The sequence below is a fragment of the Drosophila serrata genome, unplaced genomic scaffold (genome assembly GCF_035046125.1).
Source record: "Drosophila serrata isolate PLE 108 unplaced genomic scaffold, ASM3504612v1 contig_265, whole genome shotgun sequence".
In the NCBI taxonomy this organism is placed as follows: Eukaryota; Metazoa; Arthropoda; class Insecta; order Diptera; family Drosophilidae; genus Drosophila; species Drosophila serrata.
In genome coordinates, this window is record NW_028257163.1 from 13,343 (window position 1) to 40,852 (window position 27,510).

The 27,510-nt window shown below is 40.2% G+C and overlaps 1 protein-coding gene and 1 pseudogene across 3 annotated transcripts in view; one reads left to right on the forward strand and one right to left on the reverse strand.

Annotated features, from left to right (window-relative positions):
* The first annotated feature begins 5,447 nt into the window (after nt 1-5,447).
* Nucleotides 5,448-8,522, forward strand: LOC147643599 (uncharacterized; annotated as a pseudogene).
* A 5,803-nt stretch (nt 8,523-14,325) lies between these two features.
* Nucleotides 14,326-27,510, reverse strand: part of nvd (cholesterol 7-desaturase nvd) — a 131,554-nt gene continuing 118,369 nt past the window's right edge. For 2 of the 3 annotated variants that reach the window (XM_020957210.2, XM_086833011.1), the window contains exons 4-6: nt 14,857-14,968; nt 14,633-14,806; nt 14,326-14,581 (exon numbers count right to left, since the gene is read on the reverse strand). In XM_020957210.2, coding sequence (XP_020812869.1) covers nt 14,423-14,581; nt 14,633-14,806; nt 14,857-14,968 — 445 coding nt within the window. In that variant the 3' untranslated portion in view covers nt 14,326-14,422. The remainder of the gene's footprint in view (nt 14,582-14,632; nt 14,807-14,856; nt 14,969-27,510) is intronic. The other variant, XM_086833010.1, reaches the window with a different exon arrangement.

Consider the following 27,510-nt stretch of genomic DNA (forward strand, 5'->3'; position numbering starts at 1 on the left):
AACGGAGCAGCGTTCGATTCCCTGCTTGACATAGTTTTCTATCCTGAATTGCTCACCGCATGAAGCAAAGTCCGACTAGGGTCTACTTCTGATGGTTCTTTTTTCTTGCTTTCCTTGCTGATATATGTGTCGGGCTCATTTTCGTCATAAGCTGAGATCTCTTCAATTTGTGGAGAGAAAATAAGTTTATTATATTCTTGCTTCTGAAAGTACCCCTAAAATATTACGTCAAGTGACTTCGTCAGTTTTCCCTGACATGAATTATACAAACGGTAAGCAGTAGCCGTATCTGAATACCCTACAAAAACATACTCAATTCCTTTTGGTTGGTATTTACGAAAATCTTACTTTTCCAATCCGATTTCTTTAGCTCCGAATACATGGCGATACATTCACAAGTGGTGATGACTCCGATCTATTCCGCAAGTATGCCGCAGCTTCTACGGCTTCCGCCCGAAATGCTTTGTCCACATTAGCATACTGCAACATGCTCCGGGCCATCTCAAAAAGGTCTCTATTCGCTCTTTCCGCCACACCGTTTTGTTGTATACGGTACAGTTAGCTCTCTCTTTCTCTTTTATTCAAGTACTCCCGTCCGTTATTGCTGCACAGGATTTTAAGCCTTTCTTCGCTTTGTTTAGCTAACTTGGCTTTAAACTCGATGAATTTGTCGAAAACTTCATTTCGCGTGTTCACATATGCATTTATAGCGATTTATCGAGATCCACCGTTAGATGTGTACGCGTTGCAAAATATTGTTCGTCCTATTTTCTGCAACCTTGGGAAACGACTTTACAGTTATCTCGCATGTCGCAATGATTCGCCTTTATTTATTTCCGATTTGGGCACTATTTCTAGAAAATTCTATATTTCCAAGGCCTTTCGACATGATGTTATTACCTCCGTGAAAAATTCTTTTTTTCGTTGTTCCTTAATAGGTGTAAAACTAGAGCGATTGGAAAGCAAAATGCGTCGTGGCACTGTCCAAGCACATTCTTGTCTCTCTCCTTCGTCCAGCAATTTGATTTTCAGCATACTCAACGACAAAAATCTGTCGCGCATCTCGACAGCAACAACCAAATTTTCGAAGGCGTCACTTAGAGCAGGCAGCAACAAAATCATTATAACTTCTTCGGGTAGCATCACAATATCAGAATATCAGAAAACTTGTTTATATGCGATCCAATATTGTCTTCTTCTGCCAATTTCATGCAAAGCATGTGCAAAAGTAGAAATAAACGGTTATGACCGATGTACAAATTCCAAGAAGCTTGTTCCGTGCTTCTGCTGCACTAATACCATATATTACATGATTTATTTGAGACGGTTTTATGTGTAACATTATGCTCGCAAGAGCTTTTTCATCATTTATGAATGTATATTAAATGCTGCCTTGACTTATTCCCTGTCATTTTCAATCTTTACAATACGACGGCAAACCAATGCCTACAAAATCTGCGTATATTAAAACGCTTTTAATTTGCACAGCCCATGCACTGTAATTGTCAAGTCTTTCTATGTTACTCATACTCGTATTAATTTTTCTGTGCTTAATCGCGAAACCACAAGCCCTAAGTCAAGAACTTTCCACTCAGGGAATAGATCACTATTTACAGGTACTATTACACGCACACAATCGCAACCGTGTTTAACGCGAAGACATTCACTCGGCCTCAAGTCCAGAACTTTCCACGCAGGGAATAGTTCATTTTTTACCGGGATTGAACAAACACGACCGTCAAAAATTATTTTTTTCTATTACTTTTGGACATTGAAGAAACTATTGGAAACTAGCTGTACCCTGCCACGTTTCTCTGTGGCATATTGTGGTTATGCGTGCGCATAAGAAATAAGTCAAACAAAAAAAGAATAATTTTCAAATTCATTTAATTCTGTAATACTTGCTGGTATACAATATTCTTCGTTTCTCTATTCTCCTCAATTTCACTTTCCCGGAAGCGCAATCCTTTTGGTTAGTTTTTGAATTTGAGAGCCTGGCAGTATGTGCAGACCTGATGCATCCGGCCAATTCTAGCTATAATCAACAGTTGGACTATATCGGAATGCAAACTCGACTTCTTGGGTGGCATGACTTCGTTTCTTACTGAACCTGAACAAAAAAAAATACAATTTTTATCTCCAATTTCTTCTTTCAATATGTTTTTAATGTTTGGCAGGAAATGCTTTGATTCAGCTGGCTGCCAGTAGAGGGCGCAGCATTAGGGGCACGGGGAAACGCGAAAAAAACTTATATATTCGCAAAAACAGATAAGCTATCAACATCAAAAGTAGACAATAACCGAGCTGGAACCTCAACGCATGTTGTGTAAAAATTTGAGCATTATTTACTTTAAGTTCTAATTCCCCCATTAAATATACTTTGCGCATGCGGCAATCCACCGCACAGATCCAAAAACTCCATGTTTCACAATGAAATCCATCAGTGACTTGAGCTTTTGTCTGAAAACACGGGCTGTGATGTCATGCCTATCCCCCTATGATTGTCCAGGGAATAACAGCTTTACTATCTCGTCCCAAGCTGGATTGCATGTGAAGGTGGCGTGGAATACCTATGTATGAGGATGGCGAAATCGTGAGCTTTCCAACGTTGGTTGTATTACGGTCATTCATCACAGCATCCCGCAAATGGATATATTCCTCGGACCGAAGTTTCGCCTGATTCAATCGGAGGAACAGCAAGCGTTCTGTTTCAATTTTTGCATACATATCGACAATGTACTGATGAAACAACTGACGACATTTCAATATATGATTGCAATCGGTCCTCCGAACCATTAACCTGTATGAGTAAAAGTTCATCGAGCTGCACTTTTTATTCGTTTCTACACCTTTGACTGGATCTACCATCCTCACATTGAAATGGTATCCATCGGCACCACCCCAGAAGATTAGTGGATACTGCAAAGCATCGTAATTTGTGAGTTTCTGCGACGTTTACCAATCGATCGTTTCGTCGATGGAGAACAATATCTTGAGGTTGAAACTGATCCCCGACGATGACAATTGCCACTTCGTCTATAGTTGGAGGATTATATCTCCTGATATGTTCTCCAGCAGACAAAACGTCTGCATGAATGACAATTTTATGGGTATCCGAAGGCATCATATCGATTGCTGCTTTGAATAAACGCACCAAATTGTTCCGTTCGTGAAAAAGTTTCTGTAGCTGCGAAATAATGTGCCTCTTCAGCGATTTATTGATTCCATAACGTGCATCTACTTCATCTCCTTCATCACCAATGAAGTACATTTGAAGAAATTTGTGTTCGCTGTCTGGGAACGGAAGCAGGGAACCGGCTTTATGATAGATTTGTCCTTTGATTTTAAAAGTTGGCATGAATTGCGCAGTTATAATTTCCGCACCAAATGACGTCATTTCAAAGCAAGAGTTGTATTTCATAATGTTCGACAGAATATGCTGCGATTCAGCAGTAGATCCAGCGAAAAGAGAGTGAAGGGGCTCTGGTGGTGCTTCAAGTTGAGGCAATTTTACTTTCCCAGAAGCGCAACACAATCCTTTTGATTCGTTTTTGAATTTGAGAGCCTGACAGTATATGCAGACCTGATGCATCCGGCCAATAACGACATTGCGATTCGAGCTGTAATCAACAGTTGGATTATATCTGAATGCAAACCGACTGTATTGCAGGTTTTGATCTGCTGCAAGCTATTTTGAGAGTGAATCAAATCGATTGCTGCAGAACGCGACTGCCTAACTTTCAATCGTTTTCTCTCAAGCCTATCTGCTCGTCTTTCTGCTGATTCCTCGTTGTGCATCTGCATTGCTTTCAGCCGCTCAGTCTCTCGGATGGAGGCCCGTTCTTCGTCAGTCATATTCGTAATCTTACGTCTGTTTGTTTCTGTATTGGGAGTACGACGACCCAAATTCGACTTCTTTCTTACTGAACCTGAACAAAAAAATAAACTTTTTATCTCCAATTTCTTCTTTCAATATGTTTTGAATGTTTGACAGGAAATGCTTCGATTCAGCTGGCTGCCTGTGGCGGGCGCAGCATTAGGGGCACGGGGAAACGCTAAAAAAATTGATATTTTCGCAACCGCAGATAAACTATCAACATCAAAAGTAGACAATAACCGAGCTGGAACCTCAACGCATGTTGTGTAAAAATTTGGGCTGAAACGGTTCAGAACTTTTCAAGTCTATGAAGGAAGTAGACACGAATAGAGCATTTTTATATATATAGATGTGAGTGCTTAATTTCAGAGTTCTTAGAATAAAAATAGCGTCCACTCGCTGTGCAATTACAAAACAGAATCAACAAACAAAATCATCTTATCGATATTCAACGATATATGTCATTGCCATACCACTCTATATTTTTTAACAATTTTTATTCAAAATATTAAAATTTTAAACAGAAGTTTGCAACGCAGTGAAGGAGTCACTTATATGTATATGTAAGTATATGTATTCTTGATCAGCATCAACAGCCGAGTCGATCTAGCTATGTCTGTCTGTCCGTCTGTCCGTTTCTACGCAAACTAGTCTCTCAGTTTTGAAGCTATCTAAATGAAACTTTGTAGTTAATCTTCTATATACTCTCTCTCGTATATAAATATGTCGGAACGGGCCGGATCGGACAACATATCACATAGGAACGATCCGAAAATTTTTACAACAAAAATTTTAAATTTGAGATAAAGCCCTTTTATATTATTCTAGAATTTCAATTTTAGTTTTATGAAATCCGGAAGACTATATCTTATAGCTCCCGTATAAACGATCGTAAGATATAGAGGAAAATGCAAAACTGTGGATGTAGAACTGTAACAATAATAAGTAGGGGGGAATAAAATGAAGGCAGGCATTACATTATTGCTTTTTAATATATATAATTTTTATTTTATTAATTCATAGTGATCGAAGTTTTATCTCCAAGGGTATGTACACTTAGGCGTGCCGCAGTTAGCTTCCTTTCTTGTTATTATTTACGGTACTTAATTAGAACATTAAAATCTTTCCACTTTTACTTATTTTCTATCTCCGAATTTTAGTTGTTAAGACCCGTTCAAATAGTACAGGCCAAAAAACTTTTTTGGGCTTACGATGCTTGATTTAGGCTATTAAAATTAGTACCCAGCCCCAAGAAAATATCATTAGTTTTACGCAATCTCGATAAAATCTTTTTAGCTCTTTAAGTTTTGGATTGCTGCAGGTTTCGCAGATCACCAGTGCACTTGGCGGGCTTTATGTTGTTGCCGTCACCCAATATTAAGTCATCTGCAGATGTGACCTTTTTGAGGGTAATTTAATTATTTTAAGTAAATAATGAAATCGCAGTAAAAAAAAAGCAATTTTACCTATTGCTCTCTCTTCTTCTTCTCTCACCTTATCTATTAAGCAAAGCTACATTGTAAGCGAATAAATATTGAAGCCAAGCGTCCGATTGACAGAGAAAATAAAAATGTCCTATACGGAAAACATGGTTAAGCCTCAAAATGAACCGCGAAGTGACGTGGACTTCTACCGAGCCAAAGCCCAATCCCTTCTGCGGCAATTGAACTCGATGTATTATTATATAAACGCAGAGTCGGTGGATTAGTTTGATGAAGCTGATTTACTAGCGCGAATGTAGTGTATTAATTCCTTAATCCTGGCCTTTGATTCCACACAGACTTCGCTGGAAAATTTGTACTTTGTGGAGATAGCGAGCGACCATCGGATCGAATTTCCCATAGCGTTTATAGATGTAAAGGCGAAAATAAATAGAGGTTTTGCGGCGCATCGCAAGTCGCAATCCATCGACATTATTAATCATCCGGATCTTTCTTTCCGATCTAGGAAGGTTGTCAATTCTAGAGATAGCTCGGTTCAGTGGATCCTATTCTGATTGGTCGGATTTTATTGCGACATTTACCACGGTCATCGGAAATGATGAGGAGCTAAGTGGTATTGAAAAATTACAATATCTAAGGTCAAGCTTAGGCGGCGTGGCTCTAGAGACCATATGTTCGCTTGAGCCCTCGAATGCCAATTATAGAAAGGCTTTGATTCGATAATAAAGTTCTACATTTTCAGGCACACGTACAGGCAATACTTGGTTTAAAAGGTGTCGAGAAGGGATCAGCCAAGGGTCTTCGGGAGTTAAGCGATTTCATGAATTCGCTTCTGCGAGCAATCCGTACCCTGGCCACTACGCAACAAATCTAGAATGGATTGCTAATTCACATCGTCGCACGAAAGATGGATCAGAGAACTCGCGAAAAATGGGAAGAGGATTTGTCCATCAACCATATATCTACTTGGGATTCTATGGAGTCCTTCTTGCAGAGGAGGTGTAGGATGATAGAAAATATGGATCAAGCCTTGGTACCGCAAACCCCAGCAAGTGGGAAAAACCCTGCATAGATATAGCTTGAACACATTTATTGCTTCAGCTACTAGCTCAAATCTTCCTCCACGATTCGCAATGCAACCGCAGGCTTCCGTTAAGCTGCATGGATTCTGCGATGCTAGCCTGTCGGCGTATGGAGCGTGTTTATATTTGCGATCGGAGGTTAATGGAGAATTAAAGGTCCATTTGCTCTGTGCCAAGTCGAGAGTAGCTTCCTTGAAGGCTTTGACAATTCTAAGATTGGAACTCTCAGCAGAACTATTATTGACTGAGCTTATAGTAAACGTAAAGGAAAGTATACATTTCTAAAGCGCATTTCATTGCTGGTCTGACTCGTCTAATGTGTTGGCATGGATTCGCCAGCCCCCGAGGGAGATCAATGTATTTGTGTCAAACCGAATCGCGAAAATACAGGAGATGACGAAGGACATGACTTGGCATGACGTTCCGACAATTTTAAACCCGGTCGTGTCGAGAGGATGTACCCCAAGAGAATTGCTGTATAATACCCTTTGGGCTAACGGACGTTCTTTCCTGCTTCAAAGCTCGTCGAATTGGCCCACTCTGCTGGAGCCAGTTAAGGATCTTCCAGAGCGTCGTTCCGCAGCTTTAGTTGGAGCCGTTTGCATTGACGTTTCAGCGAGCTGCCAATTCATCAACACTTTTGATAAGTTGCAGCGCGAATTTGCATATATTCATCGGTCCATCGCCAATTGCAAAGGCAAAGCTGTTCCACTAAATGGCCTTCTTTCGGTTGAGGAGATCACCTGGTACTGTGCTGCTTCTTAGGAGCATCCAACAGGTTTACATTGCCTAGGAGTATAGGCTACTCAGCCAGGACAAGCCGTGTCCTCAGGAGAGCAAGCTGATCTCACTGAGGCCAATGCTCGGATTCGATGGATTATTGCGCGTTTGCGGAAGGCTTCAGAATTCAAATCTGGACTACGATATGAGGCATCCGATATTGTTACCCAAGGACTGCGTGACAAAAGCGATCGACTTTTATTTTCATAGAACATTTTTGCATGCAGGAACACAAACATCGCTTGCCACATTGCGGCAAAGTTTTTGGCCAATTGGAGGCCGCAAATTCGTAGCTAGCGTCGTCAACAAATGCATCCGACGTTTTTGAATGAAGCCAGTGACTTGGGAGCACGTTATGGGTAGCCTGCCAACAGATAGAGTGCGGCTTAATCCTATTTTTCATGCCATAGGACTGGACTATTGTGGGCCTTTCTATGGTAAAGCGGAAAGCAGGAATAAAGCACCTCACAAGTGTTATATTGCCGTGTTTGTATGTACGTTGTTTGTATGTACGAAGGCGGCACATTTGGAAGTCGTCCAGGACCTCACAACCGATTCCTTCATCGCAGCCCTCAGAAGGTTTATTAGCCTTAGGGGCAGTCCCCGTATTATTTGGAGCGACAATGCTACAAACTCCGTTGGCGCGAAGAGCGAGCTTGCCGAGTTAAAGGCATTGTTTTTGAGCGAGCAACACACGGCATCAATATCATCTGCCTGTTGGCCGATGGCCCCTCACTTCGGAGGTTTACAGAAGGCGGCGGTCAAGTCGTCGAAATATCATTTTTACAGGGTCGTCGGACTCCATCTTGACCCTTGATGAATTAAGAACTCTGTCGTATGAGATTTCCGCCAATTTCAACTTTCGAGCACTCTGTCCAATTACAGGAAGTGCAGATGACCTGGAAGTGCTAACGCCAGCTCACTTCCTAAGGGGTTCCGGCTACAGCCGATTTCCTGAGCCTGACGTGACTCATCTGGCCACCTCAGCAGATGACAACGGGTGACACAGATGCAGCAGCACTTTTGGAAAAGGCGGAGCAGCGAATACTTGTCCCTGCTTCAAGAAAGGAGCAAGTGGCGCTTCGAAACGTCCAACATCAAGGTTGAAAGCATGGTGTTGCTAAAGGAGGACAACATTCCGTCCATGAAATAGCAGCTTGGCAAAGCATTCCTGGCAAGGACGGCGTCATCCGAGTAGCCATGGTCCGTACTGCTACGGGTCTGATTAAGAGGGCAGTCGCCAAGCTAGCCGTTCTGCCCCACGATGCCGATGAAGTTGGAACTGTAGCTCCTCAAACGGGGGGAGTATGTTCGGAGCAGCCAGCTAGCGCATAATTATGCGAGCACGGGAATATGGCTCTTAGCTCTTCTCTTTTCTTATCTATTTCTCTCTCTCTCTCTCTGCTTCTTCTGTCGCCTTATCGTTAAGCTAAGCTACATTGAAAGCGTCTTATATATACTGAAGCAAAGCGGTCGGTCGTTAGTTGCAGCTCCGACCGGAGAACAGAAACGAAATAATATACAGCATATAATCAACCTATTCGTGTGTTCGTAATTATTGCTCAAGGGTGGCAAATTTGATGTTTCCCCATAAACAAGGAGTTTATTTGAGTAGGAAGGTAATCTTTGGTTTGCATCCCAATTTAAACTGCGTAGAGCAAAAAGTAAAAAGTTCTTTTGAACCGACTTGATCGTCACCTCGAGTCAGCTCTTCCAGTCGCCGCCTCACGCTCCTGATTTTCTCCGCTCGCCTCTGCCTAATTTTTGTTACTTTTTTTTTAAGGACTAAAGTCAGTACATTCAAGTGGCCAGTATGACACCAGGCACGTGCCTTTTTGGGTTACTAAGGGCGTACTGCAAGGTTGTTTGCTTCCATGTTTACTAAGTGTGTTAGAATAAAAGATTTTAATTTGGGAAGACTATCTACGTTAGAGATTAGTGTGTACAAATCATTATAATTTGCATATAACACTCTAAAAGGTTCATGCAGTTCAAAGGAGGTTTTACAGTGGTTACAACACTAATGGGATATAGGATCTAGTAGTTCTACACGGTACGTGGAAATTAAGCTGACTCAACAAGTCAGCACTTTCCATATCACCATGGAGAAGGTTAAAAATAAAGGTTATCCCTAGCATCGTTCTACGATTGGCTAAGGACGGCAAGTTTATTAATAGGAGTCTACTAGAGTAGGAAGGTAATCTTTGGTTTGCATTTCAATTTAAACCGAGTAAATCGAAAAGTAAAAAGTTCTTTTGAACCGACTCAATGCGTTTACTATGGACGCCGTACTGAGGGCTCCAAACGCAGCATCCATATTCTAAGATAGGACGAACTGAAGAAGTATATAAGGATTTAGTAACATAGGGGTCATTGAATTCCTTCGACCACCGTTTAATAAATCCAAGCACACCATAGACGAAATATGATCAATAAAGTCAAGTTTTGGGTCCAAGCGGACGCCCAAATCGTCAACAGAATTATGTCTTTCCAAAGAGCAGCAGTTCAGCGTAAAAGTAGCAAGTTTAGGAACGACACGGGAGAATGTCATTAGCTTGCATTTCGAGCCATTTAAGTTTAATAAGTTTACACGGCACCAAGTTTGAAAATTATTGAGATCTGTTTGTAAATCCGACTGGCAGGCGACGTCATTATATTGCACGCAAAGCTTGACGTCATCCGCGTACATCAGCATTCTTGAGTTAGTCGAGTATTTGGGCAGGTCATTTATAAATAATGTAAACAATAAGGGTCCCAAATGGCTTTATTGCGGGACGCCAGATGTGACCCTTAGAACATTGGATAAATTATTCTTAAAGAGGACCGTTTGCGTCCTGCGATTCAAATAACTTGAGATCCAATTAAGAAGATCACTTCGAAAACCCATTAAATCGAGTTTTCTAACAAGGAGAGAATGGTTAACACAGTCAAATGCTTTACTGAAATCAGAATAGATTACATCTGTCTGAAAATTATTGTGGAAGCCCTTTAAAATATAGGAAGAGAGCTCCAAAAGATTTGTTGTTGTTGATCTTCGCTTAATAAAACCATGTTGACATGGAGAAATAACCGATCTACAAAGGTACTGTAAGTGAGGGGTGATAATGTTTTCAAATAATTTAGGGATGGCCGACAACTTAGAGATTCCTCTATAATTGCTGGCATCCAATTTGCTACCTTTTTTGTGGAGAGGAATAATAAACGATTCCTTCCAAATAATGGGAAAGTGGGAGGTTTCTAAGGACAAGGTAAACAATTTCAGAAGGGGATAGCACAGGGCGTCGGCACAATACCTGAGCACACAGCCAGGAATTCCGTCGGGACCTGGCGAATAAACTGGCTTGACACGATGAAGATCTAAAAGGGGAGAGCTTTCGTTTAGGCTAGGACAGAAAATTAAGTTTGATTTGGGTATGTAGGTCTGGTGTAAATACGAAGAGCTTGAATAAGTTGTTTGAAAAAACTGCTAAAATAGATCGGCTATTGCCTGATTATTATTTGCGATAGTATTTTCAAATGAAGGCGAGGAAATATTTTTGTTATGCTTTAAGTGTCAAGTGTTTAGTGGTAACAAAATTATAAAATTGGCGTGCTTGATGTTGTCGCACAGCTAGCAGGCTATTGTAAGGTCCCCTTTAGAAACAGTTTTTTTGCAGGTTTTGGCGAAACAGACAATATTAGCGGACATTATTAAGACTTACCACTGAACCTGTACTTGAGAAAAAAGAGAGTTATAAAGATAAGTTAAGAAGTGCAGCGGCACAGTGAGAGCAAGAGGGTGGGAGAGCGTGGAAGATACAAAAACTAAAACGTTTAGCTGTCGCGATGGCGCAAAGGAAAGCAAAACGAAAAAGGCACAAAAAGGAATGCAAAATATGCAAAAGATAGCACTAGCAACACAACCAAACTGGTAAATAAAACCTATTATAAACACATATCAAAATTGCTGCATGCACACGCGAAGTGAACGGGAAGTTATTAACACAAAATAAAAAATTTAAGTAGACCCCGGTGGTTATTTTCAAACTTTAACACAAAACGAGAGCGCAAGAAAAAACACGTCCGTTCACTTGGGAAGATGAAAGAATGACCCAACGCCTTCCAAAGAGCAGCCTTTGCCTTTCTTTTTCAAACACAGCGTCTTCCTATTCTCAACTTCTCTCTAGCGATGATAAACGACGATTCTCTTACTTCTAGCTTTTATTTGGTGGTCTTAAAAGTATCGGCAAATATTTATACATCGAAATTATTATGAGTTGCCAGATAGCTTCACCCACTTCGAGTATGACGCAAAGGAAACCCACCTATTTCGAATCCCACATTAATATTTCAAAAGAAGAAAGGAATAAGAAAATCAACTCAATAAATTTTTATACGTATAGACTGATGATTCGGCAATTTGTTGAGATACGGCCTTTTGTTTCAACAGTATTGTGTCGACATGTACGTGAAAGTAGAAACGAGGGCTTAAATTTATTCGTTTTAATCAGTTGAACTTACGATCGACATGTACGTGAAAGTAGAAACGGAGAGGCTTAAATTTCTTTGTTTTAATCAGTTGAACTTACGATCAGGCATACATCGCATACATGCGCAATGCAATTGTTACTGAGAACCCGCGGCCAAGCTTGGTCGTTTGACCATTCCTCCTGCTACTTATATTGAAATCCCGCGCCATATGCATGAGTACGCTCAAGATGCGATGACGTACGTGCGTAGTTAAGGACTCCCGAATTTATTCCCCACATTAACGTGCAATACGAGATGGCCAGAAATTTCAAGTTTGTTGCTGCCGGGTATTCAAAAACAAAAGATGACAGTACTTACGGATTACATAGTTCGCTGTGTTCGCTGTACTCGAACGAATTCCACACGTACATATTCTGCTTTGGATGCTAGACAAGATCCGACCACATCATATTGATGCGATTAATTTTGCGGAAATTCGGAAAATTACATGGATAACGGAAAACCCACTAAGCGTTTTTCTCATCCATTTGTGCGTGACACAATCAGTGGTCATGACTGATATCCATTCTAACGGCATCACTCTCCAAATGATAACGGTAGGTGGATAACACATTGATCGTTCCATATTATTCGCTTTTGTTGGTGTTGTGTTGTTGTGGTAAGGCTGTTTAGCGGCTTTTTGCATTACCGATTCTTGAACGTTACCCGACTGTACTACTTTCTTAAGTCTATTCTACAGATGCCCAGGACGAATATACACAGTTTATCCAGGCCAAGATGAATGCTTCTATATACGTTTGCTTTTGGTAATCATTAGAGGCCCAACATCATTTAACACACTGCGTACTGCAGATGGTGTGGTGTTCTCCACTTTTCGCGAGACTTTGCTTAAAAACAATACTCATTGGGACTCACCACTCTGTCAACAACTGTTTCTGCGCCATCAAATTCGTACATCATTTGCAATTATCATCCGTCGAACCTAGTTGTGTTGTATGACAAATACAAGGACGAGATGGCTGACGATATTTTGCACTACTTCTTATTTCGACTTTGAAATTAACGACGAAATGAACAAAGAATGTTTGTTTTGCTTGGAGACATGAGCATGCTCATGTGCGACGGTCTGCTTTCGACACTGAGAATGCCAGCACCAAATAGTTTCAACGGGAGCCAAACTATGATCGAGATGAACTGGCCGAAAAAGTTGAAAACAATGTGCCGCTTTTAAGCGCAGAGCAAAATTGTCGATTTGCTGATGAAGGTGGTTGACGATGGAACGAGAGGCATTTACTTTCTCTACTCTCCCGGAGGGACTGGGAAGACATTCGGCATTTCGCTGATTTTGCAACTATTCGGTCAAGATCACAAATAGCTACCACCATTGTTGGAAGATGGTCAAACTGCACATTCCGCATTAAAGCTGCCTTTCAATTTTTTTTCGGGTGAAAGTCCAACGCACACAATGACCGAAAATTCGGCAACAGCAAAATTGATGCGAGAATGTAATTTAAGATTCAAGATTATTTGGTAGGGCTTTTATTTATATTTTCTCTCATCGGAGCTGCAACTGCCGATCGGACGCTTGGCTTCAATTAATATTCGCTTACAATGTAGTTTTTCTTAACAGATAAGGCGAAAAAAGAAGAGAGAGAGAGCAATAGATAACAAAAAGAGCGCAGCAGGTACAGCGGTACACCTATGCGTGAAAGGTTGGTGTTGCACGCGCATCGGCAAGGGACTTATTTAATGTTGCAGTATTGTTTTGTATGTTTTCCATTGATTCGCAGTAGCTCTTCCAAGAATCCTTCTGGAATTCTTAAACCGCCTTTTTCTAAGCTTTTTTACTACTTCAAATGGGTCCCATTTCTTGTTTTCAATAACAACATTCTGACTTCCTACGCCACTGCTAGATCGGTGTACTGAAATCATAAAGTTTGTACAGTAGTGTATATCCTGGAAGTCACAGACTATAGACTCTGCTGTGGTCCAAAGCTCTTATAGTAATCCAATGTCGATATACTCTGCCTCCCGATATTGCCTCCCTCGGTTTAGCAAGGGAGTTTTTTTGCCCACTGTGGTTCGTTCTCGTTCACATCCTGTGACCGATATTGCTTTGCCTTCTTATATGCCTCATATTTCGCAATGTCCGCAAAAAAATTGTGCCATTTCTTCAGCGTCGCAGGGATCATCCTTGCCTCCGCCACTATCTTGACTATCTTGGTACTTAAACTCTCTTCGGAACTTCACAGTGTGGCGATGTCTCAACTTGGTATCAGTAGTTCTTCGATGTAGATTGAGATGCTGCGCCCTCACCTTCTTTTCCTCATTCATCTATCTACGAAATTATTTTTGGGGTTTATTCTCTCAACGACCTCCGAAGCTTGGCATTTTGCCCATATTTCATTTTTATTTCATTGCTCGACCAGGAAAACACAGGAGACACCTTAGCTGCCAACCTTAGAGTCATCGGGCAGGTACGCCATTTAGTCAGGTAAACCATTTGTAAGCATCCTTGATCGAAACTTACCCGTGGGCCTGCTTCCACCCGCCACCTCTTGGAAAATGAGCTATGGCAGAAGACTCGGTCATCCGTTGTTTCCTCTGTGTACCCTTTTGGCTAACTTATCTTTTTTAAAGTCTCATTTTTTTAAAAGAAATATAACAAACAAAATTTAAGAAAAATGATTTCATAAATACAATTACGAACAGAAATTTATGTCACTCAAATCTTAATAGTTAATTATATATTTAACTTTACGATCTGTTAGCTACCAGCTTACAGTGGTAGTTTCTGTAAAAGGTTTGCTGTTTGATGTGTAGAACTGTGAAAACCACATTCGAAACTTCTTAATGGATGCATCTTCCTTTGCTAAGATTGGATTTCGACGGAACATTTTATTATTCCATACATTAATATCTCGTTGAAACTAAAAATATACATACAATAATTATAATTGATTTTAAAGACGGTTACTTACCATAAGACTTTCCCCAAAAATAAATATTTTTATAAGTGGCCCAAAGTACCGAGGAGCATAAAATCGATGCACAACTTTTTGTAAAAAGGGCCCAATGGGTGTAATACTTTGGAAAACTTGAAAATTTCCAAATAAAGTAGAACTTACTTTCAGGCATACAAAAGACGGTCCGATCTAAAAAAGGATTTGTTATTGTAAATAATAGATACAGATAAATAGTAAACCTGTTTGCCAGATATATCCATACGAAAACAGTTATATTTTCCAAATATTACCAATGCATGAGTAAGATTCACTTCCGCTAAATGCTTGCTTTTTCCAAAACGCGGAAACCACCTAAACACAAATAAATAAACAAATATGGTTGAAACTATAATATTGGGCTTGGTCTATTTTTTTATGCATTAATTATACACTATGGTTTAAGCGATAACTTTTTCTTCGAAACGTGACTAAATAACACTGTTTTAGCTTTATGACATACAATTTTGGGTATCAGAAATAGTGGAAAAAAAGTCATAACTAGCTTGACCTCGTTCCCCCGGTTCGAACTTCTGCAAACTAAAATTAACACATATCTTATATATAGCACATTAAGATACTAAAATGGAACCTTAAGATTTACTAGCCATTATTGAAAACTAAACGCAACTTTAACCGACTTTAACCCGAATTTTCATATCTTCAATTTATCGGAGCACGAAAATAAAATCTTTTTGAATTTCGATCTGGTAATCATTTTCATTCAGTAAATCAATGTGGGAGCCACATTGGTTTAACATTCCTACTAAGTGAGATAAATAAAATAGTTATCGGACTTTAGTTCTTTTACATTTTACATTTTACATAATAATAAGAGCACAGCAATAATGGTAGTGAAGTCGGCAAAAAAGCCGTCGCTGAAAGTTAAGCCATTTAAGTATGCATGTCCCTCCCAAAAAACATAGTCGGGTGACTGAGAGCGTGGGAGATAGAAAAACTAAAACGTTTAGATGTCGCGATGGCGCAAAGGAAAGCAAAACGAAGAAGGCACAAAAAGGAATGCAAAATATGCAAAAGATAGCACTAGCAGAACAACTAAGTTGGGAAATATAAACCAATTAAATACACAAATCAGAATAGCTGCATGCACACGCGAAGTGAACGGTAAGTTATTAAACACAATATGGAAGATTTAATTTAACCCCGGTGGTTATTAGCAAACTTTAACACAAGTCAAGAGCGCAAGAAAAAAAACACTTCCGTTCACTTGGAAAGATGAAAGACTAATTCGATTTCGAAAGATTAAAACTGATTTCAGTAAAGCATTTGACTCTGTTAACCATTCTCTCCTTTGTTAGGAAAGTTGATTTAATGGGACTTAATAATAATTTATCTAATGTTCTCAGCGTTACTTCTGGCGTCCCACAAGGGAGCCATTTGGGTCCCTATTGTTTACATTATTTTTATACAATCTGCCCAAAGTTCTAACTAACTCCAGAGTACTTGTGTACGCTAACGACGTCAAGCTTTGCGTGCAATATAAGGCCATTGCTTGCCAGTCGGGTTTACTTACAGATCTTAACAATTTCCAAACATGGTGTCGCGTAAACGTATTAAACTTAAAAGGCTCCAAATGCTAGCTAATGACAAACTTTTTTTTTTCTTCCAGGCTTTTTTAAACGCTAAACTGCTAACTGCTAAACTGCTAAATATCAATTGAATTGAACATGAAACATAAAGCTAACACAAGACTCACAACGACCACGCAAGTATGCTGTCCTATTAATGACAATTAATCTGTGCTATAGTATGTCAGTTTGACATTAGTATGTGCGTTGTCATGAAAGTGTTCCCGCCGAATGGAATAATAAATTAATCCGGTGAGTCTCTTCCATTCTGCTTCACCTGAGTGATCTTTTATTTTTCGCTCGGATCTACGGTGTTAAATTTTAGTCTCCTGCGCCTTTGCTTTAGCATTTACGCTTTCCCATCCACTGTTTCTCTCTCGATCTCTCTCTTTTCTGCCTCGTCCTATTCTCGGCACTGGGTGTGCATCAACTACCTATTTCCTGCTGAAACGGAAAATCAGCATTTGGTCAGCAGGTCTTTCTTTGCAGCAAAGCAGCGATCATCCTCTGCCAATTCATCGAATGGGATCGGGTTTTAGTATGCCATCGGTTCTAGGTCGTCTACCACTTCCCTATGTCGAAAGGGATAAGTTACCTTGAGTCTGTGATGTCTATCTGTCATGCTGTGGTTTTTCTCCTATGTCCTATGATTTGGCTCTTTCCAAATTTCTGTCAGCCACGCTCGATTGTTTTCGGCCGTGCTGTCTCTCCTGTAGATAGTAGCTTACTAGTAATCTCGGTCGTTTTAGTTAGCCTGCCTGATTTACTTACTCTAGTGAAACCTAAGTTACGCCTAATAAAAAACAAAGCATGCTTTAGAAATTTGTTTGCTTAATCGATAAAAACCACGCTGTCTGCACCTTAATACTACATATGAAGTAATTAATATTTAATGCTATGTATAAAAAATTAATTAAATTAAATTAATGAGGATAATGTCATTCTAAAGTGCCTTCCGCTATTCCAGCAATTCGCTGTCGACATAAATGTCAAAGTCGAGACCAACAGATCAGCGTTCATCCGATTCAATCAGGCAAAGCTACGATCTAAGAAATATATATACTTGCGTTATGGTATTCATTCAGATGGTGTTGTTCAGAAGATTGGACGTTTGACGATTCTCCCATCATCTTATATCGTAAGCCCACACCACATGCACGAATACGGTTAAGACGCTATGACGTACATACTAAATTATATACTTCGGCTTTATTTATTAATTTCACATGCAATCCGAAGTGGACGGAAATTGAACGTGAGTTGCAACCGGGCCCAATACCGCAATACCAATACCGATCGCCATGACATAATCGCCGAAGTATTTAAACAAAAAATTAAGGTTAAGATGGATGTGCTTATTATGTATCGAGTTTTTGATGACACGCGTTGTTATATGTACTCGGTGGAATTGTAGAAGCGTGAACTACCTCATACTCATATCCGAATTTGGTTGCTGAAAAAATTACATTCGAATGAAGTGGATGACATCATATCAGTCACTGATCCCACCTACACGACATTGTGACGACACAGATCGTGCATGGACCGTGCGGTGAATTAAATCCATTATTGCCTTGCATGGCTGATGGAAAGTGCACAAAACGATATCCGCGACCGTTAGTTGCTGATATTGCGTAGTTTAAATCCGCCGCGACTTTGAAACGGTACCCTACCTTCGGTAAAAAGACTTATGAATGCCGAATTTGATTGAAGCAACCATTATTAACGGAAAGTACACGGGTGAAAATGAATGTATTCCTCGAATACCAATCATTCCAACTAATCTTCCGTTTGACTTCAAACGATTGCAATTTCCAGTTCGCCTTGCGTTCGCAATGACAATTACCAAGTCGCAGGGCCAATCGCTAAGGGTTTGCGGGATAAATTTAGACAATCATAGTTTTTCATATAAGCAGTTATACATTGCGTGTTCACGAGATGGGAAACCATGCGCTTTTTTTGTATTAACATCAGACCAAAAATAAAAAAATATGGTTTACCAAAGACCACTTCAATGAAACGGATAATTTGCGGATATATATAACGCTTTTTGTAACCAAAAATTATAGAATTTTTTGTTTTCAAATAGAAACGAAGTTAGCCTGGTTAAATATATTATGAACTTTGCGAAAAAAATAATCATAATTGATCTCTTGTACTTTTAAGTTAGGGGCAATATTTTTTTTTAATTGTGTAAGAGGGGAAGACAGATAGAGAGATCTTAAAATATGAAAACAAATAAGATCACAAAAGCTTGATGACTCCGGGTTGGGATTCTACATAGGGAATTAACCTTCGCTTTTAAAAAACTGACATAACCCTAATAATTGAATTTGAGAGTAGTAATAAATTTTACATTTGCAATGCAAATGTATAGCCGTTGTGACCCAGTAATTTTTACTTCATAACAGGATCCGCGTCGAGCTGGTGAGTAGCCAAGGAGTAGTCAACGTGAACTTATGGTGCATTGGGTCCGCTGATCTTTGGGTTGGATCGCGTAATCGGGCCTGCACAAAAATGGGAAGGGTCTATATATTGTGGTGGAACGCAGAACCCGGAACGTCATTTATCTTTCGAGTCGAACGGCAGTGGGCAGAGGATAGCGGACGACGCGTTTCCGGTCACGAATCCGCAAAACAGCGAGGACACTACAACAAAGCCAGTTAGCAGTATCAACGTAATACAACACAAGTTTGTGAGACGAGCACACAGTATTCGAATGCATTAGTCACATGAATCCGAAACCAACATAACCAAGAAAATAATATTTTAGAATCAATTCACAATCGACAGCTGAAGCGATCGGTTGTGTTCTTCCGCGAAACGTCTAACGCAGCATCCAAGCACAAAACAAACGAGAAGATAAAGTCTTTTATCTACATCTCGAGCGATGAAGCAGACAATTTCGGCAACTTTAAGCGACCTTATAGTTTGTTAACCCCAACATGTTTGAACCACCAGACATCTGGAAGAAACAACCTCCCGACGGCTTGTTCCTAGTAGCAGCAAGCACGGATGAGCATTTTAAGTCACTGGCAGAAATCTCACCATTCATCGTCAAGAAAACCATAGACCACGCAATCCAAGGAGAAGTCATCAGTTGCAGGAAAACAAAAGACGGAAACCTTCTAATCAAAACTAATAACATATCACAAGCTGAAAAACTCATAAAATGAATCAATATGCCGTCCAACATTCCCTACCTCAACATCCCCATCAAAATCACCGAACATCGAATCCTAAACTCCACCAAAGGCGTTATCTATTCAAATGACCTAAGAGGAATAAGCGAAAGCGAAATACTGGAGAACCTCAAATCACAAAAAGTAGAAGTCGTGGAAAAAATCTACAAATATATGCCCGGACAATTTCTTAATAAAACTCAACCAACCGAAACTGGCCTCATAAAAATTTCTTTCAAACTAACGAATCTACCAGAATTCCTGAACGTTGGTTACGAGAGAGTGCAGGTTCGCCCCTACATCCCTCCTCCTGTGCACTGCAAAAACTGCTTTCGTTTCGGCCATACCACAAAGTTCTGCGAAAAGCCCCTTAACTTGCGCAAACTGTGGACTCCCATCCCACCTTGATCTCGCCAACTCAGAAATATGCCAAAATAAACCAAACTGCATCAACTGCTCCTCCAAAAATCTGCCCGGATCCAACCATCACGCCCGCAACAAGGCCTGCCCAATCTTCCTTTACAACAAAGAAGTCCAAGCCATCAAAACACTGGAAAAAGTTGATACCAGCACAGCCTGGTTCATCTACACCAAACGACACCACGACGGTTCCACAACAACAAAACACAACAAAATCACAACCGTCAACAAACAGGAAAACAGTAAGCTTCAGTTCCAACGAATTTGACCCACCCATCGCATCCAACCTCACCTCAGATGAACCCATGTCAGCAGAATCGGATATACCCAGCACCTCCCAAGCCGATACCACAAAGAAAAAATCTAAAAAATTTCTCCCCCTAAACACATCTAATAGAACTAAACGTCTCCTCAAATCCGAACAAAACACAATAATATCTAGGTCTAAACTAAAATCACTCTCCGCCTTAGAATCTATAACCTCAGATCAGTAATCAATTTAAACACAATATATAACTACTAGCCATAATTTATATCTAAAAGCACACCTTAACATCTAATGAACATGAACATAAAATCATACAATGGAACATACACGGCTATAGAAACAACTACACAGAACTACAATTAACTAATTAAGGCACAAAGCCCTCACATCTTAGCCCTTCAAGAAACCCACTTATTAAATTTCTCCTCACTCCCCACCCCCATTAATAACACACTCTACCAGCGTCACCAACAATAACAGCTTTGGTGGCTCTGCCCTCCTAATCCACAGTTCCATCTCCCAAAACCATACCCCGAAAGACACTGACTTCGACGCAGTTGGAGCAAAAATACACTCGAAAATCAAATTTAACATAATATCTGCATATATATCCCCTTCCAAGACATTTAACGTAAGAAATTTAGAGAATGTCCTTGACACACAAAACGCCCACACGCTGGTGCTGGGAGACTTTAACAGTTGGCACCCCTACTGGGGTTCACCCAAACAAAACAGCAGAGGTAACGTTATTGCCGAAAACTTAGACAGATCCGACTATATACTCCTCAATGACAAAACCCCCACACATTTTTCCACCCATAAGACCTTCACACACATAGACCTAACTTTTGCCTCAGCCTATATAGCTTCAGAAATCCACTGGAAAGTACTGGACGACCTCTATGGAAGTGACCACTTCCCTATACTCATATCTATGTTTAACAACCCTATCTCTCCCACATTTATTTCTAAACCATCATTTAATCTTCAATCCGCAGACTGGGATCTCTTCAGGAAAATTGCACACAACCTTAACTACTCATCCCAACCCAGTTCTAATGCCAATTGAGAAGCAGACCTATTAAAAAAAATTATAATTGAAAGCGCCCACTTTTCAATCCCTCAAAACAATACCTTTTCCCTCAATCGCACGGTCCTCTGGTGGAACAAAGAGTTACCTCTTCTAAAAAAAATTAAATCCAATAAATGGAATAAATTAAAAAGGGAAATTAACACATACAATAAAATAGAATACAAGAGAGCGAATGCCAAACTTAAAAGAGCAGTAAGACTAGCAAAGACAACATCCATTTTAAAATTTACATCCAGCATCAACCAATTCTCCGACCCCACAAAAACGAGGGCAAACATAAAAGGACTATGCGGCCTTTACCCGCAAAAACACATACTCTGCATATGCAACCCCACGGAGTTAACCGATCAAACCGAAATTGCAAATGCTTTTGGCCAAACTTGGTCAGATCAAGCTGAAGGTAGAAATTTCTCATCCCAATTCAGACTTAACAAAGAACTCCTGAACACTACCCCAACATATTAGACCTCCAACCCAGCCTTAGAAATAGAAAGAAACATCTCCTTCATAGAATTCTCATCAGCCCTTTACTCCTTAAAAGGCAACACGCCAGGTCTCGAGCGAATTTCCTATCCAATGATAAAAAACTTACCTATCACAGTAAAATATAGAATTATCAATCACTTCAATACCATACTCTCAACCCACATTCCTCAATCTTTCAAACTTAGCCTCGTTCTTCCCATAGCTAAACCGCAAAAACCCAAAACAGAAACTGCATCCTATAGACCTATCTCCTTAAACCCATGCCTAGCTAAAGTTGTGGATAAAATTAGGGCTAAAAGATTGTGGCGGTTCGTTGTAAATAACGATCTTATTCACAATAGCCGATTCGACTTCAAAAGTGGCAAGTCTGTACTAGACAGTCTACTCTAAGTAGACCACCTAGCCTACAGATCCCTAGCCCTCAAAAAGCACCTAACAATCATATATCTAGACTTTTCCAAAGCATTTGATAGAATAGGCATCCACAAATGAAAAATAGGCCCGAAAACGATCAATTACGTAAAAAACTTCATGACAAATAGGAAAATTATAGTTAAATTAGGAAAATGCCTCTACAATTCATTCCCCCTAAACAACGGAATCCCACAAGGCTCACCAATCTCCGTTACATTATTCCTAATAGCCTACAATTCACTTTCCAACCTCATTTCTCTATCTAAAGAAATCAAATTTTGTGCCTACGCCGACGATTTTTATCTCATTATACAACACAATAAACATAAAAACCCTTCAACTGACCTTTCAACCACTTTCAACCGCATAAACGAATGGTGCTCTCACTCTGGCTCAATCCTCTCAGTAGACAAATGCAAAATCCTCCTCATCTGCCGCAAACACAACTGCAAAGCCAAAATCAACTCGGGAGAAACAATTATCCCAAGCACCAACACCCTTAAAATCTTAGGCCTTACTATTAACCACAGATACAATTGGTCCTTTCACATTAACAATACAATATTAGCACTCACAAAACCTCTGGGCATGATCAAACATCTCTCCTGCCACAAATATAATACCAACACATCAACCCTAAACCACATTGTCAAATCAATCATAGTTTCAAAAATAGACTTCTGCCTCCACATATACGGACACGCCCCAAAATCCCAACTCAACCGCCCAAAAACCACTCTTAACTCAGCAATTAGATCAGCTCTGGGAGCATACCGGACTACACCCACAAACAACCTACTGGTTGAAGCCGGCATCAACCCAATAGAACTCAAGAGAGACTATCTTACCGCCAAACTCTCGAAAATTCTAATCCAAGCCATAGATACCCCGCTAAAATCTCTCATCAAACCCTCTAAATGAACCTTCAGATACCCCAGTACTATAGACCAGATAATAAAAATATGTAAAACACACTCCATCCCCTACCTCCCTACTAAGAAAAAACCTGCAATAAATTTAACATGCAAAACATCATCAAAGCCACCAACACCTCACTTGCAAATTTCAACAAAAACACCACCCTCCTATAGTTTTCCAACAACTATTCCGTACTCTCAAATCCTCCCTTCCCAATCATAACTTCATTTAGACAGACAGTTTTAAAGCCAACGGAATTACAACATACAGTGTAACCACCGAAAACAAAACCATTAAAGTCGGTCTCCTGCCGGCCTACTCCTCAGTAGTTTCGAGCGAAATCAAAGCAATCCATGAAGACATCTCAATCTACACCAAACTTCCAGGCAAATATTCCATATGCTCCGACTCGCTCTCCTCAATCTCCGCTATCACTAACCAAAACAACCACTCATCCTACCCAGCCTTAATCAGAAATATAATCATCCAATTATTTCCAAAAATAAAACTTATTTGGATCCGCGTTGGAATACTGGGCAATGAAAACGCTGACAAAACAGCTAAACTTGCTGCCAAACTCCCCCTTATCCACACGCCTAACCAAAACACTAAAGACATAGCTCACTACTTAAAAATTTTGCTCCGAGTGGAACAAACTCAACTATACGTATCAGACTGGTACCAAGAAATAAACAAGTTATCAACAACCAACCTCCCCTTCAATAACTCTTCCCTTAACAGAAGAGAACAAATAATCATCACCCGACTTGGCCACACATACCTAAAAAACGCCCACTACCTCGACAGAACTAAAAAAAAGCCTCTGCCCATTGTGCAACAATGCACAAGTTACCTTACATCACATTATAAACACTTGCCCCGCCCTTGCCAACCAATGATCAAAATTCCTCCACAGCCCTAACCTTTTCACTATGATAGCAAACCCATCTACCCCAAACTCCAAAAACATCCTCAAATACCTTGATAGCTGCCAAATCTTCTACAATATATGAATCACATGAAAAAAAAAAAAATAAATAATAAAAAAAAAAAAATTAAATTAAATAAATAAACAAAAAACAAAATACAGCAGTAAGCAATAACTTATTTTTCTTGGAAGTTGATGCACTAAGGTCAGTACATTCAAGTGGCCCGTATGACACCAGTCACGTGCCTGTTTGGGTTAGGTGTTAGTAGGCGCGATAGAAAATATAGGACAGAATACAAGGAAATTGACTACCGGCGTGCTGCCAGATTGTTAGCTTGCATGCTTACTAAGTGTGTTAGTATTAAAGATTTTAATTTGGGAAGGGTATCTACGTTAGAGATTAGTGTGTACAAATCATTATAATTTGCACATAGCACTCTAAAAGGTTCAAAGGAGGTTCTACAGTGGCGCAACACTAATGGGATATAGGATCTAGTAGTTCTACATGGTACATGGAAATTAAGCTGACTCAACAAGTCAGCACTTTCCACATCACCATGTATAAGGTTAAAAATAAAAGTTATTCCTAGCATCGATCTACGATTGGCTAAGGACGGCAAGTTTATTAATAGGAGTCTACTAGAGTAGGATGGTAATCTTTGGTTTGCATCCCAAATTAAACCGCGTAGAGCGAAAAGTAAAAAGTTCTTTTGAACCGACTCAATGCGTTTACTATGGACGCCGTACTGAGGGCTCCAAACGCAGCATCCATATTCTAGGATAAGACGAACTAAGGAAGTATATAAGGATTTAGTAACATAGAGGTCATTGAATTCCTTCGACCACCGTTTAATAAATCCAAGCACACCCCTGGCTCTATTCACCATATGATCAATAAAGTCAAGTTTTGGGTCCAAGCGGACACCTAAATCGTCAACAGTATTAATTCTTTCCAAAGAGCAGCAGTTCAGCGTGTAAGTAGCAAGCTTATGGACGACACGAGAGAATGTCATTAGCTTGCACTTCGAGCCATTTAAGTTTAAAAATTATTAAGATCTGTTTGTAAATCCGACTGGCAGGCAACGTCATTGTATTGCACGCAAAGCTTGACGTCATCCGCGTACATAAGTACTCTGGAGTTAGTCAAGACTTTGGGCAGGTCGTTTATAAATAATGTAAACAATAAGGGTCCCAAATGGCTTCCTTGCGGGATGCCAGATGTAACCCTTAGAACATTGGATAAATTATTCTTAAAGAGGACTTTTTGCGTCCTGCCATTCAAATAACTAGAGATCAAATTAAGAAGATCACTTGGAAAACCATTAAATCGAGTTTTCTAACGAGGAGAGAATAGTTAACAGTAACAGTGCTGTAAGTGAGGGGTGATAATGTTTTCAAATAATTTAGGGATGGCCGACAACTGAGAGATTCCTCTATAATTGCTGGCATCCAATTTGCTACCTTTTTGTGGAGAGGAATAATAAACGATTCCTTCCAAATAATGGGAAAGTGGGAGGTTTCCAAGGACAATGTAAACAATTTCAGAAGGGGATAGCACAGGGCGTCGGCACAATACCTGAGCACACAGCCAGAAATTCCGTCGGGACCTGGAGAATAAACTGGCTTGACACGATGAAGATCTAAAAGGAGAGAGCTTTCGTTTAGGCTAGGACAGAAAATTAAGTTTGATTTGGGTATGTCGTAGGAATAGGTCTGGTGTAGATACGAAGAGCTAGAATAGGTTGTTTAAAAAAACTGCGAAAATAGATCGGCTATTGCCTGATCATTATTTGCGGTAGTATTTTCAAATGAAAGCGAGGAAGGATTTGTTTTAGGCTTACGTTTAGTGTTAACGAAATTATAAAACTGTTTTGGGTCCTGTGAGAACTGGGCCCTACAACGAGTTAAATAGTTTTTATAACACTGCGCGTTCAGCACGGTAAAGTTTGACTGAGCTGATAAATAAGATGAAAGGGCAGATTGAGAACCGGTGATTTTAAATTTAGCATACATCTAGATTTTTTATTTTTAAGTCGGCTCAACTCTTTAGTAAACCACGGCGGTTTATTCGAGCTTGGCGGATAATATAACGGAACACATTCAGTAAAAAATGAATTCATGGCACTGTAAAAAATATCCACGGCAACTGCCATGTCAGTGCACATGTATAGATCGGACCAATTGAACTCGTTTATAAAATTATTCAGCCGTTCAAAGTCCGTTTTGCGAAAACATAAGACTTTATTGGCTGGACGGTCAGAAATATTCTGTACGTCACGCCCAATATCAAGAGTCACATCGAAAGTTGGATGATAAGGATCTTCGGGCTGCATCAGAGGCGCCACCCTTGCTAAACTGACTCTCGCAGGATCAGAGACGAAGCAAAGATCGAGCAAGCGCTGTAAGGAATTTCGCACATGGTTGACTTGAGACAGCGAAATGTCAAACAAGCCAGCGATAAAGTCATATTGTGTAGGTGTATTAAGAGTATTGGTGGAATTATTTGAGCACCAAATAGCACCAGGGATATTCAAATCTCCTAGAACTACCAACTGGTCTCTATCCAAAAGTCTACTGGAAACCATCTGAATAGCGGAAAGGTGATTCCAATAAAAAGGAAGTTCCGACAGTGGAGGTATGTAGGAACAGGTAATAAAAATGGAGCTATCTTTGATAGATAGCTTCACACAGAGGAATTCAACATCGTTGCATTCCTCGAAGGTTAATAATTCTGACGTGAGTGAGGAGTCCACCGCTATGAGAACTCCACCCCCGCGTCTGATAGGGCGATCTAGCCGATATACCGTGAACACAGCTGGAAAAACTTCGGAGCTCAGAATCTCCGGATTTAACCAGGTTTCTGTGAGCACAATAACCTGCGATGCAAGCGAAAGGCTATCAGTATACAAGTTAGGAAGCTTACTACGTAAGCCTCTTGCATTCTGATAGGAAATACCTAAGGAGTAGGTTAGTTTTTTGGGTCGGGATTGGAAGACGTAGAAGGCGCAGTGGTATCATCAGGCCTGGGAAGAGTAATTCCTACAGGCCGCTTTTTCTTTTCCTTCGCCTCGAACTCCTTAACAACGATGTACTCTGGCCAGAAGTTGGGAGAGCAAATAGTGTTAAAGAGCTCGTTGGGGACATTTATTTTGAAAGATGAAATATCCCTTGCGTAAGAAAATTTGAACTTTTCCACCTTTATCTTAATTTTTTCGGCTCTGGTTTTGCCTTGTATAAAGGCGAGAACATCTTCCGATGTTTGGTCAGGGGAGAGCCGCGAGACAAAAATATGTCCCGTCGGTGGAACAGCTATAAGGGCTTTTGGCAAGGCAGATTGGTTATCTGCCGTGCCATTGTCGTCCGGTATTCCGGGCCTAACACCCTGGGCAGATATATCGTTAAACACGGGACTTTGAGGGGTCAATATTTGCGACCCCCCAGGGGACAAAACAGAAATCACCGGCGGTACGGCCACTCCCGCTGCACATTCGGGTACCGATTCTTTTCTAGCGCTCGATCTCAGCACTCTTGGAATTAATGCTGAGGTCGAGGGCTGTGC